The 19,636-nt window shown below is 32.8% G+C and overlaps 1 protein-coding gene and 1 non-coding gene across 2 annotated transcripts in view; both read left to right on the forward strand.

Moving 5' to 3' along the window:
* Positions 1 to 2,431: 2,431 nt before the first annotated feature.
* On the forward strand, positions 2,432 to 2,537 carry LOC135962580 (U6 spliceosomal RNA). Its single transcript, XR_010576674.1, has one exon. It is a non-coding gene; the product is annotated as a U6 spliceosomal RNA (small nuclear RNA).
* Positions 2,538 to 13,265: 10,728 nt separating this feature from the next.
* The window catches only part of LOC135960204 (MOXD1 homolog 1), a 51,355-nt gene continuing 44,984 nt past the window's right edge, over positions 13,266 to 19,636 (forward strand). The window contains exon 1 of the mRNA XM_065511437.1: positions 13,266 to 13,682. Coding sequence (XP_065367509.1) covers positions 13,266 to 13,682 — 417 coding nt within the window. The remainder of the gene's footprint in view (positions 13,683 to 19,636) is intronic.

Genomic DNA, 19,636 nt, shown 5'->3' on the forward strand with positions numbered 1-19,636 from the left:
GGAACAATATGAACTTGCTAAGGTCTACAATATATTCGTCTGAAAAGCCTATCGATGCCATTATGTTTGAAAAATAACATCGTGCTAATATCGGCCGCGGTTTCGCTGGCGCACTTCCGAAATTATAAATTTTCATTAAGTCTCTGGAGCTAAATCAGACAGAATTTGACCGATGTCAGGAGTTATATTGGCTTTGAGGACCGCTGTGGTTTGTGGCTTATTCGCAAAGACCTTCTACTTAAGAAAAGCCCACAAGAAATAGTCTAACGGGGTTAAATTGCATGATCTCGTTGACCAGTTCACATCACTTCCACATGAGATGAGAATGCCCTCAAATCGGTCGTGCAGAATGTCCAATGTGGTGTGAGCTGTATATAAAGTAGCGCCGTCCTGTTGAAACCACATATCATTGGTGTCTATGTCATTCAATTCACGCCATAAGATGTTGATAATCATGGACCTATAGCGTTCGCCGTTGACAGTGGCCTGACCAACTCCGTCTTCAAACAAATTTCGACCGATGATGCCAATGATCCCAAAACTCACAACAAATAGTGAACTTTTAGACACTTTTGGATATGATCCTATGGTCCCAAATTCAACAATTTTGTTTGTTGACGTATCCACTAATCCGGAAGTGGGAATCAACGCTGAAGGGTCAGTTTCCAAGTTCTTCAGTGCCTATTCAGCGAAAACAAGTCGTTGTTGTCGAACGCTATATCCATCCATGGTGATTTGGCAAAACAAATTGAATAAATGACTGTCATTTTGACAGATGTTAAAGTTCGGAAGTCCCTATTGAAATGCCCTTTACAATACTTTAACAATATTGTAACTGGTCGGTGTAGGACGTAACTGTCCAGACTAGGTTATTTAACCATCTTTGCTTTAGTATAGGTCCCTGCTATATGAAAAGATAATGCAATGGTAATGTTGGCCTGGGATTGATAAAAGTGGAATCTTTAAATACTATCTAGAAAAGACTACGAAGCTGTCCAAAAGGTGGCGTATTCAAGAGTCTAGACCCTGGTTTTCGATAGTTTACTGGAAAAACCTTAAAAAAAACTGTTGCGAACGCTGACAATGTGGTTAAATCTGTTACCAGTTTTGATGCAGGAATAATATAGGAAAGGAAGCAGCAGGCTCTTGATGTAATGGTGGGAGAAAAATGGGCTGACATCAACCCTAAAAAGACTATCTTTGTGACAGTTAGATGACTCAGATCATTGAGAACTACTAATCTAATATTATACCACTCGATGATTGAGTTCTCTGAACCTCCAGAAAGGGAGGCCATCAAGTCGCTTTAGTCTTGACAACGACTGTTTGGTGGAATATGGTGTTTTCGATATAGAATGATCTACTGGTCATTTAATATCATTGTGAAACCCTCATTGACTTATTCCACCTTGGTGTGGTGGAAAAAATTGGAACAGTTCTCAACTACAGCTTTATTGAATAAGATTTAAGACCTCATTTGCATATACATCAGTGGGACTATAAGAACCACATTCCAACTACGCACATCTTGGTTAAGAAAACTTGCAGTTCACTTACCAGGAATAGTCGGCATTAAAAAGGGGCTCATACGGATTCTCAAAATGGAATAATTAGACCTGGTGGTATGAGTTGATTGGTCGAGTATGGATCGCAGACGGAATTCAAACTTCCAATTGGTGAAACTGGTGAGAATAATTGAAGTCCATATTTCAAAATATCATCCGCATGGTAAATATCACTGAATCTTCGCTAGAGAGTGATGAGAAGAATTTTAGTGATGTCGGCTAGTTAGGATTCGTTTTTGACTTATTATTATATAAAATAAGGTAAGGAGTTGTTCTGGACATCTCTGAATGAACTAGGGAGGCGCACTAGATTTATATTGTGCTAGATCCCTGGCTATGAAGGTTAGTAAGGGAGTAATGATGCAAAGAGACTGCTTAGATTCTGGCGGATGTAAGATGAAAACTCGGAGGATATACCTTGTGATTGTCCTCCATTAGGGTCAAGTAGAACGAGGTTTCTTAGCTGTATTCGTGAACTTAACTTGTTCCAGAGTGAAACCCCTTTAATATAATTTAATCTAAAAAGGCTACGAATAACACAAACATGATATACATATGAAGTGAAGTTTGAAGAACCACACTAAGCATTTGTTTATCCAAATCGATAAGATCTACCAAAACAAATAACACAGGTCTACAATGATTTTTATGCCGCAAATTTAACCTGATTCTAGTTTTCAAGAAATTGCTAGTGTAAAAAAAACTATTTTCCTTAGAACACTCCCGTGTGGTACACCAAAAGCCATCAAATGTTCATCATAGTGATCTTGGTATCTATTTTTCATCACTTTGAAATCTTCATTAAGATGTTCTCCTTGTTATTCGCTATAAGATCAAAGATTTTCAGAAAACTTATCTAAATGACTGGTCTTGCTTCGGTAGAACATATACTAAAATTGGAAAGATACAGAGAAGATTAGCATGGCCCTGCGCAAGGATGACATGCAAAATCGTGAAGCGTTCCACATTTTTTTATTTTATCAAAATGGAGTAACTTCGACTCTACTTGAGTGTTCGCACGCAGTGAACTACCATGTAAACCGACTGTTCATATAGTGTACTTTTATACCCAAGATTCCTGGAATTTTTAATCTTTTGATTTCCTAACGGCAACACAAATTTCCAAGCCGCTTCTTCTAAGTCATTCATTGAATTTATAAAAGTTGTCTTTCATTAAAAGTCTTATTTTTGGGCCACCAAAAATACCATCTTTTAGTTTTTATACCCTTCCCCATCGTGAATTTTCCGACCCTATATAGTATATATGTATATTCTGGATCCTTATAGATAGCGGAGTCGATTAAGCTATGTCCGTCTGTCTGTCCGTCTGTCTGTTGAAATCAATTTTCTGAAGACCCCAGATATCTTCGGGATCTAAATATTCAATAATTCTGTCAAACATGCTTTCAAGAAGTTTCCTATTTAAAATCAGCAAAATCGGTCCACAAATGACTGAGATATGAGGAAAAACCCAGGACAACCTAGATATTTGAACTATTTTTGACCTATATCTGGATTACTAAGTCATTAATATAGACAATATGGATATCTAATGATAGATATTTCAAAGACCTTTGCAACGACGTATATAATCGGAAAAAATATTTTTTAACCCGAATTTTTTTTTCACCAAAAAAAAATTTAAAACTTTTTTATTTAAAAACAAATTTTTTTCAATTTTAAAAAAAAAAATTAAATTTATAAAAAACAAATAAGAGTGCTATATTCGGCTGTGCCGAATCTTATATACCCTTCACCAAATTATACTTAAAAATTTTAAATATTTTTAGATAAACAAAATTAAATTTTTTTTCCAGTTGTTTTTTTAATTTTTTGGAAAAAAAATTTTTTCGATTTAAATTTTTTTTTTTTAAATTTAAAAATTTTTTTTTTCTATATTTTAAAATTTTTCCCGATTTTGACCCATTGTAGGTCCAACTTACTATGGTCTTATATACGTCGTTGCAAATGTCTTTGAAACATCTATCATTAGATATCCATATTGTCTATATTAATGTCTTAGTAATCCAGATATAGGTCAAAAATAGGTCAAAAATCGAGGTTGTCTTGGTTTTTTCCTCATATCTCAGCCATTTGTGGACCGATTTTGCTAATTTTAAATAGCAAAATTCTCGAAAGCATGTCTGACAGAATTATTGAAGATTTGGATCCCGAAGATATCTGGGGTCTTCAGAAAACTGATTTCAACAGACAGACAGACGGACATGGCTCCGACTATCTATAAGGATCCAGAATATATATACTTTATAGGGTCGGAAATGAAAAATGTAGAAATTACAAACGGAAGGAAAACTTATATATACCCTCCTCACGAAGGTGAAGGGTATAAAAATAAAATTTTTTGTTTACCTAAAAATGTTTAAAATTTGTATTTTGAAGTATAAATTGGTGAAGGGTATATAAGATTCGGCACATCCGAATATAGCTCTCTTACTTGTTCTGTACTCAAACCTAGAACCTATCTTGAAAGATAGGAAAAACATGGACCAGTTTTATCAAATGCCTTATAAATACTTCTTCATAAGTCCCAATTTGATGTGTAATGGAGGCAAAATGATCTTATCTCTGGAAACAAAACACATTTCGGTCATTGCGAAAACTTTTTCGCGATGAGGCCATAATGTTAAAATCAATTTATTTATAGAAATGTACATATAAGATTTCCAAAGGGGCTCACGAATTTACTTATTAGTTTTCTTTCTGTCAGTCGAATCTGTAGCAAAATCTTTCGACACAATTTCAGTTCTTAATACAAATCTCACACAGTTCTATTTCCTTAACTTTGGCACGGGTAATCACAATGATCAACATTAAATTCCAAATAAACTTCTCACCAAAATAAAAATAAAAAAAAACGATACTACCAAACCTTATCAATAGGTAAGTAAGGTAAGCAAGCTATGAATGCAATGAGTCTCTCCAGCTGTACATACCAAACCAGAATACAAAGTGAGCGAGTTAGTTAGACTAACTGAGTCAGTCAGTCAAGCAGGCAGTCAGTCAACCAAACCGTGAGTCCATAAGCAAGCACAATCTTGTTTAGAGGAATATACGATCAGTTTAGTTCACATTAGTTCAATACTCATTATTCAGGGAGGGTATTTTGTTACTTTAGTTTTATATTTTTGAAATTTCCTAAGAAGACTTCTTTAATTTTCACTGCATGTACGACGTGTATTGGACTTGTTTTAGCGAGACAAACCAAAAAAAAAAGATTGTTATGTGAGTATTATGTTTTTTTTTTATTATAAAACAAAATGTGTACAATGAATGATGATGCGCAAGCGCACAGCACATTTCTGTCGCTGCTGCTAAAATTGTGTACATGTACGGATAACATGTATTGAATTTAAAATTCAAAACCAACTAAAAAAAATGTATAACAAGTATGAGAGTTTTGTTGTGGTGGAGGTAGAATTTCGAATGTGCTATTTCAATTTTAAAAATACATAAAATTTTTTTATTGGATCCAGATTTATCTTTCGAACTTAAAACATTCCCTTCCCTTTCGCCTTTAAAGGAATCCATTTCAATTATGCTCCTTGCCATTTAAAATAGCTTATGATCTTTCTGATCAATTGATGCTAGACTAGCATCGATCTCTCGTCGATTACTTGATTGTCTTGGTTTTATTTCATTCAGGGTTACAAAAGAATACAATAACTCACTTAGATTTCTGTTAAAAATGTCAAATATCTCCTCGATATTGGAAACAGGATTCTTATGTACAAGTGATCTCTAGTGATCTAGCATTTCGCCATTATATTGACATGTTAAACTTTCTTCAGTTTTAATCTTGCTGGATCAAAAAAACAAACCATCAGTTTCACTTTCCTTTGATCATGAAGCGACATATAACCTTTGAAATGAAATTTTTTAAGGAAAAGTCTTTGATTCTCAGTTATTCTTGGTGAAATGCTAAAATACTTTGATTAGTATTTTAGCTATTGATTAGAAAAGCCATTTTAGTCTTCAAATTTTATAGAAGATTCCTAGAACAAGGCAAGAATAGCAAATTTCTGGTCTAAAACCTGTAATCTTGTAAGATATTGACACCTTTTTTATACCTTTCAAATTCGCTCAATTTATTTATTCCCATTTTACCTTTAAAACCACCTGCCATCATACCCTAACGTAGGGTATGTTAAAACAAGCAAAAAGGCGTAGCAAAAAAGCATTATAAAAGAAATACATAAATACTTATGTATGTAGGTATGTACATAGTAAGTATTTTACATTAAATGCGATGGATGAATATTGATGGCGTACGAGAATATCATGACTTTAAAATTCAGTTACACAAAGTTCTCTTCATCAGCCAAGAAAATATCCATAGATACAAAGAGAAAGATAGAGCCAGTAAAAGAGAGAGAGAGCGAACGAACAACAATAAAAAAACGGCAGGTTTAAGCAATATATTTTGCGCCATGGTTAATATATGTGAACCCGATTGGAAATTTTTGTATACCAATCCACATGAGATCCCAAAGCATCCCGTATAAGTTATTGTTTGTTGTGGATTTTTGGCTGGCACCCCATCGGTACGTATTTATTTCAGAATGACGTTGGCCAGGACATCACCGTCAACGGCGAGCGCTACAAATTGGATGATATGGACACCAACGACATCTAGTTTCAATAGAATGGCACATTCTCCACGAGCGATTTGAGGTCATGGTCATATCGCGTTCCCCCTTGGGACACGGATATGCATCTTGGTTAGCTCCAGACCTTGATGTTGTGCCTCGAGGGGAAATTTATAGCGAAACCGGGGCTCCGAGGTGCACGGACCTCTTTCCTGGTGAGAATTGAATTTTTTTAAATTCGCAGGTGACTACAGTCTTATCTAATACCACGGGGATCATATGGCCCAGGACTTCGTTCCTGTAGGATCATTGGTGATGGTCACTTCGGGTGATGTCGTGGTGGCTGTGGTTTAAACCCAAAATCGCGGGACGAAGATCGTTGGTTAAAGTATCTTCTAAGTGCTGTTGCTGAGTACAACAGAGCCATTTAAAGTAGCAGATAACAACTAGCGTTGTGCTCAGGAAATGTATTGGGGTAGTAGCATTCGTGATGTACTGGTCGTTGAGCTTGGTTTTCGGTCGAGGTCTGTAGTGTGTATTATATTAGCACACTCTGACTTTTATCGGCCGTGCACTTATGAAGTCAGAGATCATACATCGGACTGGTTTACCAGGCCGGATGTTTCTGCTCTGTTAATTGTCCTGGGCTTGTTAGTTGATTAGGTAGCCCGAGTTCTCGAGCAAGGGGTTTGTACATTGATCTGTGCAATCTTTGTACAAGAATTTGCCAATTGAACGTTCTTTGCAAGGCGTTCAATGGCGGTGATAGATGCATTATTTCTATCCGGTGTTAAGTCACCCGTGTGGTCAAAATTTTATTATCAAATTTAATAAGAAAGTGTAACATTTATTTCTCATTATGTTTTGAAACACGAAAAATTCTCTCGTGTCATAGCATAAATATATTGTATAACGAAGCACCATCTCGAGCTACCACGTTGCGTAGCTTTACAGGTAAATTATTATGTGAATGTCCCAAAAATGGGTCTCCTGTGCGCCCTTCATGAACATTGAAAAACCAACCTATCTTAGCTTTCCATTTCGTATTCTTCAAAATGTTTCTTAAATTTTTGTGAACAACTTCGTTCTTGTTTTCGGATGTTTGTCTGAACTAAGTGGTTCAATCATTGTTTTGTAAACGATCATTCCGCCAAGCTCATTGCTTTACATGAAAATCATGTGGTTCACTCAGAAAATGAGGAATATGGCTTAAATATTTGGATACAAACGTATTTACTCGTTTATCTACCGAATAATTTAGAAGTCGTCATATGTCAATAAAACTGTTCAATAATATTTGATGAAATTTATTGGCGATCAGCTGCATTTCTCTTACTTATTTCTGTAATCATTTGGAGATAGAGCATAGGAAATAGTTCTTGCTTTTCAAACTTGGATTAACTTTACTTATCACCCCTAAGTAACCTATGGATAGATCATTCACTACATTAGGGAAATACTTAAACGGAACTGGGGTACTTCTGACCGAACCTAGAAAAAAAGATCGGATTGCAAGGTTTCTTTAGCTACATATAAGGGCACTGCTACACGTTCAATATATATTGACCGCGATCCAGTATCGCGATATTTATTGAACGTGTAGCATACGGTATTGATGGATCGCGATCCAAATCGCAGAATAACCTCATTTTGCGTGATCCATTTCAATGGATCGCGATCCAAATATCACAATATATATTGAACGTGTAGCAGTGCCCTAAGACCTTAGTAAGGAAATTTGGTGCATTTATGATTTTTGACCTTTAACTATCTTTCTTATCTATAAATTCTGAACTTTCTGGATGTCAAATATGTACTTTACTGTATACTGCAATTTCAACTAAACATAACGTATCATAAAGTATCTGACTTTCGAAAAAAAAAACAATTTTCGTGGAGGCTGTTCACTACTTCTTTTGGCCGCAACAACCATACTGTCTTGGCAATTGAAGAAAAACTCATTAGTATTATTTCTTTTTCATTACAGTGTTCAATCGAATAAACATTGCGATAACCCTTTGGAATCAGATATTTTCCTTTAAGGACCCATACAAAAGATTGTCTCATTTGGAAGGAAGGAACATCCAAAATATCATTATCAAGTTTTTAAGTCTTCATCCTTTGCTGATTACTTGTGCTTCTCTAAGAGCTGAGCTGTGACATCATTTAAAATCATGGTACAATCAGTTACCAGGTACAATTATTAGAGAGAGCTTCCAATGTTCACCCCTAAAACGTCAAACTATGTATTTAATCACTTAACTTTTTTTAATTTGTTACCGCGATATTTTTTAATTTTGTTACGTTTTAACTGAAATTATAAACACTTATTAAAAAAAATATAGTTTTTCTTCAATTGTTAGTAAATTTTTGTAATAAAAATTTTAATTCAATTATTTTTTTTGGCATTTCCTTTTTATATTTTTTAATTTTCTTTTGTTTGACGTTATAGGGAATGTATAATTGAGAACATACTTCCTAATAATTGTACCTTGCTTATTCTACAATGATTTAAAATAACCTGAGTTCAGGTTTCTTCCAGTCCGACTTGAGCTTGAACAGTGTTCAGCAAATCATCTATTTTGAGCCTAAATCTAACTTTAATAAACGTTTCCCTTCGGCATTATATACAACCGCACCATTCCTCTAGGACCTGCAAAAATGCGGCCATGAATTTGGTCGACTATAATCGAACGTGGAACACAAATATAGTATCTATTGGGAGTCTTCGAAATTGCTAGTTTTCCTTTATTGGTCTTTATTATTTATTTCAAAAATGCCTGCAATGCCTATATATCTCTACAGAGTAGGGTTCCTAATTTCCAGGACTTTTACCATTCCCGGGAAATATTGAGTATATGACTTGAAAATGCGGAATTTTTTTCAAATTTGTATCTTTAATTTTGAAATATTGTGAACTTTTCCCAACATTCTGGCTACATATGGATTCCGAGCCAATAGAACTGCTCATCTTTTGAGGATAAGAACGAATCAAGAAAATTTCAGATATTATATTCCAAAGCGAAGAGTATCCAAGAGAGTGCATTCTTCATCGATCGAAATAAATAGTAGTCGGACGGGGTACGGTCTGGACTGACCAGACCTTGAACCTGGTCGGATAACAAATAGGAGTCTTTTGACCCTACAAAATCACATTAGCGCCATGAATATTTGCCGCTGGTGTCGATTCGGATAGTTGGCCACGCTTCACATACGATCTCTACTCTGGATATTGTAATCGATCCATTTTATCGCAAGTAATGATTCGGTACAAAACTGATTATCTTTTATAGCGTTCAAGCAGCATTGCGGAAATGCAAAATAGTTTTTCAAGGTCTCTTGGCTTCACTTCGTATGGTACAAAATTTCCCTGCTTTTGGATGAATCCTGCTGCTCGCAAATATTTTGCAATTGCCGATTGAGTAACTCCCAATGATTTTGCCTCCAATTCTTGATCTTCAATATTTTTCGTGTCAAAATCACCACATCTGAACAGCACAAACCAGGGATGGCAAATGGAATTTAAAAATTGTACCAATTAGCATCAGAAATTGTACTTTTTCGACTGTAATTGTACCAAAACTAGGGTTCCTCCACGGAAAAAGTTTTTCCGAGAATATTTTTTTTTTAAATTCCAGTGAACAATAAACAGTTGTAATGAATACATTTGGATCGATTCTATTACATCCATTCATTCTTTTGGTTCTAGCAACAGATACTCAGTTGATAATGAAGTTTAAATTATCCAATTTATATCACCCATCAACCTTTTTTAGCCACAGCAGAAAAATGTTGTCATTAAGAATTACAAATTCTATGGATATTCATATTCAACAGAAAATAATTGCAATAATAATGGCTTAAATTTATTTATGTATATACTTTTTGGTTTGAAAAACAATTAAAATAACAAGTGTGACAATTTTTTTTTTCTTTATTTCAAAAATTCATAAGTATAATTTTAAAAATTGTATTGTTAATATTTTGATATAATTGATAGAGAATATAAATTCGTAAATAGTACCAAATGAGTCATTGGTATATCATTGTACTTTTTAAGATCAAATTGTACCAAAAAAAGTACAATTGTACCAATTTTGCCATCCCTGGCACAAATCATCTCCTTCGTTGGAACACATTCGCCATAAGATTTGGTGAGCAATCGGTGTGCTTCAGCGGTACTTTTTATAACCTTCACCTTCGTGAGAAGGGTATATATAAGTTTGTCATTCCGTTTGTAATTTCCACAATATAGTTTTCCGACCCTATAAAGTATATATGTATATTCTGGATCCTTATAGATAGCGAAGTCGATTAAGCCATGTCTGTCTGTTGAAATCAATTTTCTGAAGACCCCAGATATCTTCTAAATCTTCAATAATTCTGTCAGACATGCTTTCGAGAAGGTTCCTATTTAAAATCAGCAAAATCGGTCCACAAATGGCTGAGATATGAGGAAAAAACCAGGACAACTGTAATTTTTGACCTACATATATCTGGATTACTAAGTAAGTCATTAATATAGACAATATGGACATCTAATATAAGACCATAGTAAGTTGGACCTACTATCACCAATTAAAATTGAAAAAACAAAAACAAAATTTTAATTTTAAAATAATTCGAAAAATTTTTATTTTGAAGTATAATTTGGTGAAGGGTATATAAGATTCGGCGCAGCCGATAATAGCTCTCTTAATTGTTTTAAATTAAAGAAGTAAATCAAAACTTAAGTGAGAATAATAACATATGTATAAGTTATTAAAAACAAAAACTGGGATCTATTGATATTCAATCCTGCATGTTTAGTCATAATAAAAAAATCTGAAAAGTTCTGGAAATAATAGAAAAGCTGACATTTCCCGGGAATTTTTATACCCCTCACCATGAGTGTATATATATATATATAAGTCTGTCATTCCGTTTGTAATTTCTACATTTTTCATTTGTGACAACACAAATGTATATGTATGTATTCCGGATCGTTATAGATAGCGAAGTCGATATAGACATGCCTGTCTGTATATTGAAATCAACTTTCCGTAACCCACAAAAATCGTATATACATGATTCATACATCAATATATCGGGAATTCCGGCTCGGTTGCTATTTAAAATCGATAGAATCGGCCCACAAATGCCTGAGAATTTTTTCCTATTTTTTATCTATATCTAGATTACTAAGTCATTAATGTAGTCAATATGGATATCCAATGATAGAGATTTCAAAGTCCATTGCAACAATGTATATAAGGCTATATTAAGTTGGACCTACAATGGGTGAAAATCGGTAAAAATATTTTTGTATCCGAAATTTTTTCAAAATGATTTAAAAAAAATAGAAAAATTTGAAATTTTGTTTATCTAAAAATATTTAAAACTTTTATTTTAATGTATAATTTGGTGAAGGGTATATAAGATTCCGCACAGCCGAATATAGCTCTCTTAATTATTTAAAACTAAAGTAGGACAAAAACCAGTAAAATTTTTTAAATATTTGAATATGTTACTAAAAGATTTCGATTGATAAAAAAAAAATCGTCAAAATACTACCTCAGTCGAATTTAATCATTATAAAGAGAGAGGATTGTACATTGCATTTGTACATTATATAAATATATTTCTGTCACCATCATTAATCCGTATTATTAAATAATTAATTGCCGGCTGCTGGTACATAACAAATTTAGACTATGATAACTTTGTTCAGTAGTGTAGTTGACTACACTTTTACGCTGAATTATTAAAAATTTGTCCTCTGCCACTTTTAACTTTTCTCTTAAATCATATTTAAGATTTTTCTGATTTTCACTAATTGTCATTAAATAACAAAATTCTTTGGAAAAACGCTTTTGCCTAAAACATAGTTAATCTGTTTATAATAAACCATATTTGGCGAACGGCACAACTGGCAAAAATTTCCTACCAGGTAGAAAAATAATAAATTGAAAAAAACCAAACATAACTACACACAAAAGCCGGTATTTACAAGAACTATGAGGAGGGAGGGAAAGAGAGTGAGACAAACAAAGCAAGAGAGAGCCACATGAAAGCAACAAACAATTTCAGGTCAAACTAGTTCTAGTAAAACACAGCGGGCGCATTCGCCAAGGAGTTAGCGTTAAGTAAGGATGTGAGCAAGAGTAAATAAAAGTAAAAGAAAAACGGAAAAATTAATAAAAAAGGATTTAACAAAAATTGTGAAATTAAAAGAAAATTATTAATAATTGGAAAAATATAAATAAAGATTTTTAAAAAAATTGTTTAAGTTTTAAAAAAAAAAAAAATATTTATTTTGAAGTCAAAAAATCCATATGAAATTATTAAAACAACCCCTAAATATTAAAAAATAAGTGCAAACATTAATTATTTTAAGAGCCAGGCATATGCCAGCTACAAAATAAGCACAACAACAAAATTAAATAACAAAACGAAAAGGTGTTCATCGATGCGAATGCAGTTGTTTGATCGGTAAACAGAACAACAAAATCAACTGTCAATTATTTGCCCGACAGACAAACAACAAAACCGCTGTTCATCGGAAGTTATAAAAACGACAGCTGCTACAAACAAACAAAAATACTCGTTCTTCGTACACACGCATTTATAAAAATAGGTACGAAAAACAACAACAATCATATGTACATTAGTGTTGTTATTGTTTTTACTTGGTCTTCTTCATTATAACGAAATTACAACAGGATTACGCGTGCTATTTTTGGAGTGATCTCTCACGCACACACACTCGCGTATCCATACATTCTTCGTGCTCTGAGAAATTTGTGTACAACAACAATAAATAATAAAGAAATACAACTCTGTTAGCTGTAGCCCAGGATTAACGGCAACACAGTGTTGTTTTATAAATTACAAAAAAAACAGTGTGGTGAAGTGTGGTAGAAAGGAAAAAAGGAAAAATTAATTAAAAAATAAGAAAAATAAATATTCAAAAGTGTAGCTATTTAAAAGAATATATGAAATATGCTAAAAATTTACATAAAATTATTAAAATAATTTAAAAAATATAAAACAAATATTGAAAGAAAAAAATAAAATTTAAAAACCAATAATAGCTAATAAAGACAAAATAAAAATGAAATTCTCTCCCTATTCCCAAAATCAATGCATCCTTACCTCCTCGCTTGTGTGTTTGCTAATATCTGCCACATTTGCTTGGCCCCATGATGCCACCAGTGGCCATCATGGTTTACATCATGCTGATCACAGCAGTAATAATAACCACAATGATTCCATAGATTCGTCCTCCTCCTCATCAGCATCTACTACGACAGGTGTCCATCATAGTGATTGGCAGCGCATGGAGGTAATGGATGCCAATGGCTTATATTTACTTGAATGGTGGACGAAAGCAAAGGATATTTATTTTCGTGTTACCGTCAATACTCAGGGTTTTATTGGCTTGGGATTTTCGCGTAAGTCCGGTAAAATGTCGGGTGCTGATATGGTTTTATTGTGGGTCGATGATCGTACGGGAAAACCAAATGCTTTGGTAAGTGGAATAATTTATTATATTTTCATATTGTACATAAATAAAATTTTTATTATTCAAACATATTTTGTAATAGATTAAGGAGCTCATTCAGATAGGATAAGGTTTTGAAAACTAAATGGTACGAACAAATATATAACTGATTTTGAACTCCTATTTCGTGATTGAATTTTTATTTTATAAGGTTTTGAGTATGTTAAAACCATTCAAAATTAGCGATCAGAAACACGGACGGAAAATTTATTACAAAACTTTGTATGAGAATCACTACGTTTTCAAAAAATATTTGAGTGTTTTTCATATACATATGTACATATAAATTTGAAAATAGTTTTCAAGTCTTTCTGAATTAGAAAATTTAATAATGAAATGTTCGGTTATAACGAACTCCTTGAAACTAGGAATCATTGAAACTGAAATATGATTTCGATTTTACAGCAAGTTTTTGAATATTTTGATTTCATATTTACTTTGTAACGATTTGATTATTTTAAAAACCATTCAACATTTATTACGCTCATTTTAGATTACATTAATCTAACCTTTCAGTGTTTATATTAGCTTGTATCCACTCTTCCGACTTTTAATCAGTGTTTAAAAAGCTGCGATAACTAACAACTTTTTAACTGTTGCTACAACTACTGCTTCAAAAAAGTGTATGTAGCGGTAGCAGTAGCATTTGTCTTTTTTCGTTTTCTTGTTTTTTTAAAACTACTGTTACCTTCAAAATATAAAACTCTTAACAGAGCAGTAGTAATAAAACATGAATTGTAAATGGAGTAGTAGCATAAAAATACAAATCATTGCTACTGCTCTATATCGTTTATAGACTCGCATATAGTCTCCTGTAAAGTCTCATATAATATCAAGTACATAGTCTCGTCTACAGTCTCGTCTAAAGTCTCATCTAATATCTCGTCTATAGTGTCCTATATTCTCGTCTATAGTCTCGTCTAATATCTCGTCTATAGTCTCTTTTATGTTATTGTTTGTATAGTATACAGACGAGACTATGTATAGTTTCGTATATAGTCTCGTCTATAGTCTCGCCTATAATTTCGTCTATAGTCTGGTACAAAGTTTCGTCTATAGTCTCGTCTAAACTCTCGTCTATAGTTAGGTCTAAAGTTTCGTCTGTAGTCTCGTCTAGAGCTTCGTCTATAGTCTCGTCTATAGTGTCGTCTAATATCACGTCTATAGTCTAGTCTAAAGTGTCGTCTAATATCTCGTCTATAGTCTCGTCTAATGTCTCGTTTATAGCCTCGCATATAGTCTCCTGTAAAGTCTCATCTAATATCTAGTACATAGTCTCGTCTAAAGTCTCGTCTACAGTCTCGTCTAAAGTCTCATCTAATATCTCGTCTATAGTCTCCTATATTCTCGTCTATAGTCTCGTCTATAGTCTCGTCTATATCCTTGTCTGAAGTCTCGTCTATAGTTTCGTCTATAGGCTCGTCTATAGGCTCGTCTAAAGTCTCATATATAGTCTCGTCTATAATATTTCCTGCCATTTAGCAGCCAATTTCATACGATATTTGCGAAATTATTCCTTGAGCAACGGAGGATAGAGAATGAATTCGAAATACCAACGAAATAAGGTGTATTAATCATAAGATAAGTCATCAATTCGTCTATAATCTCGGCTATATTCTCATCTATAGCCTCGTCAACAGCATCGTCTATACTCTCGTTTATAGTTCCGTCTATAGTCGACGAGACTATGTATGATTTCGTATATAGTCTCGTCTATAGTCTCGCCTATAATCTCGTCTATAGTTTCGTCTATAGTCTCGTTTATAGTCTCGAATATAGACTCGTCTATAGTCTCGTCTATCGTCTAGAGTCTCGTGTAAAGTGTCGTCCAATATCTCGTCTATACTCTCTTTTATAGTTCCGTCTATAGTATTGCCTATAGCCTCGTCTGTTTGACGAGACTATGTATAGTTTCGTATATAGTCTCGTCTATAGTCTCGCTTATAATCTCGTCTAATATCTCGTCTATAGTCTCGTATACAGTCTGGTCTAAAGTCTCGTCTAATATCACGTCTATAGTCTCCTCAAGGTCTCCTATTATGTCATATTGTAATAATGTCATAATATTTCACGACTCGGCTGCTTGGCTTAATCGACTCTTAGGCGTTTGTTACGATAACACAATAAATAAATCATAAGAGTAAAAGTATTATTTTAGAACATTATTTTTTTTTAAATATTTGGACATTATGACAGTATGACATGATAGGAGACCTTATGAATTGACCAAATGATCAAAATTATGTCTAGAACTTTACAACCAATTTATAAAGCATTCGATGTGAACATTTATAATAAAACAGAATTAAAATTATTTTACAAAAATAAACGAAAATGTTTTGTGACAGATTAATAACATTATTTTTCCATTTCTTAAATAAATTTATGCCCTTGCATTAGATAAAAATCACAGGCAGTGTGAATGAATTCCTTTAACAGGATTATGTTTATATTAATAAATTTATACTGGTATTAAAACAAAGTTTGTATATATTTTGAAATTGTATACTTTCTGGAATATTTTAAAACAAACTTCCGTTATATTCTTAAAAAAAAAGAAAAGAAATCCTTTTATAAAACATCCTTGTAAGGTTTTAGTGATTTTAAAGGTCTTCTTTAACACCACCTTTTTATACACAATAATGCAGAGATTTTGTTACGACCTCTACTGAAATTTAATACTATATTTAGGCGGCAAATAAACAAAAAGGTATAACAATTTTATGTTAAAGAAAAAATCCTTTAAATCAGGCTCAGATTTTTGTTTGTTTTGTAATTATTTGAAATAAAGTAAGGGTTTGAATTGAATATTTATTTCAAGAGTCTTAAATAAATGATAATACATAATGGCAGCTGCATTAAAATATAAATATTTGTTATTTATGCCTGTTAATTCTAGCTAATATGATTTGAAAGATTTTTTAATTCGTTTTCCTAATTCCTTTAGCATTTTTTTCATTATAGATTTTATGGCAAATTCTTTCCATTACATCGCCCCTGTCCCAAATATTCAATGTCATTGTAATATATTAACTAATCCTAAAACTTGTCAATAGGCAATTTAATTATGTACCTATAAATATTTATACATATTTGTTTATTCAAGGTTATTTCATTGTAACTACTGTAGGCAATAACACCTTAAAAATTATACAATATAATACGAAAAATGTTAATACTTAACACACACCTGCAGCTAGGAGTGGGTTATAATAATAAATCAAGCCTAAAAGTCGACAACATATTGTGCATAGACATTGACATTAACAGCTATGCTATGAATACAAAAACGATTAAAAAATCACAATTCTGCTTAATTGCCAAGCCACATGTAAACAATTATAAGCAGCCAAAGGTACAATTTATTACAAAAATTTGTTGTGCGTATTACCATAAATTAACATTTTAGCACTTAACGGCGGTATAAGGTTGGCCCCACCCATGATAATTTATATATGTAATATAGAAAAAGCGTGATTTAAAAAGCTTAGTCGTGAAAATTGTGTATGGAGAAAATATATATTTTTACATATGTAAGTGGTTAATTGAGTTTTAAATGCTTTGTAGAAAGTGTTTTGAAGGACTTAGTTATATTAATAGAAATATGCATATTTAATCAATGTAATTAGTTCATAGTTTATTTATTAAGTGCGTGTTTTTATGATATTATGTTTAGCCTATGGTCTTGTATATATCGTCGTTTCATCTATAGTATCTACTATAGTTTCGTCAATAGTCTCATATATAACTCAACAATCAATATTTTCGTCTAATGTCTCGTCTATAGTCTCGCATATAGTCTCGCCTATAGTCTCGTATATAGTCTCGTCTAAAGTTTCTTCTATAGTATGGTCTAAAGGTTCGTATATAGTTTCGTCTAAAGTTTCGTCTATAGTCTGGTCTAAAGATTCGTCTATAGTCTTGTTTAAAGTCTAGTCTATATTCTGGTCTAAATTTCGTCTATAGCATCGCCTATAGTCCTATATAGTCTCGTCTAAAGTCTCATCTAAAGTCTCGTCTAAAGTCTCGTCTAAAGTCTCGTCTATGGTCTGGTCTAAAGTTTCGTCTATAGTCTCGCCTAAAGTCGTGTCTATAGTCTCGTCTAAAGTTTCGTCTATAATCTCGTCTATAGTCTCGCCTATAGTCTCGTCTAAATTATCGTCTATAGTCTCGTCTATAGTCTCATCTAAAGTTGCGTCTATAGTTTCGTCTATAGTCTCGTCTAAAGTTTGGTCTATAGTCTCGTCTATAGTCTCGTATTTAGTCTCGTCTAAATTTTTGTTTAAAGTCTAGTCTATATTCTGGTCTAAATTTCGTCTATAGTCATATATAGTCTCTTCTAAAGTCTCGTCTATAATCTCGTGTAAAGTTTCGTCTATAGTCTCGCCTAAAGTATTGTCTATAGTCTCGTCTAAAGTCTCGTCTGTAGTCTCGTATTTAGTCTCGTCTAAATTTTTGTCTATAGTCTCGTCTAAAGTCTCGTCTATATTCCCTTCTATAGTCTCGTCTAAAGTTTCATCTATAGTCTCGTCTATAATCTATAGTCTCGCCTACAGTCTCATCTATAGTCTCGCCTATTTATGATCTGACTTATTTTTGCACTTTTATTGCAATTTTCAGCAAACTTTGCAATTTACATTATATGTTGAACATTTGTTGACTTTTTGGTCCTTCTCTCTGTAGAATACATACAAATATTTATGAATAAGAATTCACATGTCTACTAAATTTATATGCTAAAATGAATTCAAGGTCATGCATATGTTTTTAGAATCAATATTTTCATTTCATTTATTTATTTTATGTCTGTGTCTGTGTTGAAACAAACATTTTTTTTATTAAAACTCAGGCACTTACACATTGCATATATTTTGTTTAATTTTGAACACCAGGTGCAAATAAATTAAAAAGGAATCAAAAAATTGTAAACGAAAATAAAACATAAATGTGCATATGTATGAGAATATTTAAAAAACGTGTGTAAATATTACAAATTAACCCTTATAAGAGAATGGATGCTAAAATGCACTCGAATTGACATTTCTAGTAATCAATAGTGACATTTTCACATGTCAGATAGCATAATAGTGTAGCCAACAAGCCACACTAATCTTAATCTATGGAAATGTGGCCAACTATCTTTACTAAATCATTTTATCTACGGACTATATTTCACACTAATTGCTTTAAACCATTCATAGTAATTTACGGTATTACTCTGCAATATTTCATTAATTTGTCCATGAGAAATATGTTTAATCCTTGGTGGGTTAACTTTACAAATTTTTGTTGCCAATTAAAGCAATGGTGTGCATTTTTACAATCACATATGTACATATGTATAAATACATTGCTAGTCAAAAGTTAAGTTCTTTTTATTCAAAAAAGGATACAGAAATAGTTTTCTTTTTTTATTATTTATTTCATTTTTTAATTTGCACAATATTTTTGCTGTTGTGGCTTGGCAAAACCGGCTTAAGGATATCATATATTTATATGTATGTTTGTATTTTCTAACTGGTTCAGGTAAAAATATATGTTTTAGGAACAAAAAATTACAGCAAACATGCACTGAGTTAGTTGTGTTTGTATGTCTATAGTTTACAAAGGTAAACACATGTGGCCAATTGTAGGGGTTTCGTTGCATTTTTTCTTTAAATACTAAATAGTACTAAAGTTTTCAATAATACCAAATATTTGGACTCATAAACATTCCATGTCTCGTCTATAGTCTCGTCTATAGTCTCGTCTATAGTCTCGTCTATAGTCTCGTCTATAGTCTCGTCTATAGTCTCGTCTATAGTCTCGTCTATAGTCTCGTCTATAGTCTCGTCTATAGTCTCGTCTATAGTCTCGTCTATAGTCTCGTCTATAGTCTCGTCTATAGTCTCGTCTATAGTCTCGTCTATAGTCTCGTCTAT

The sequence above is a fragment of the Calliphora vicina genome, chromosome 5 (assembly GCF_958450345.1).
Source record: "Calliphora vicina chromosome 5, idCalVici1.1, whole genome shotgun sequence".
Taxonomy (NCBI): Eukaryota; Metazoa; Arthropoda; class Insecta; order Diptera; family Calliphoridae; genus Calliphora; species Calliphora vicina.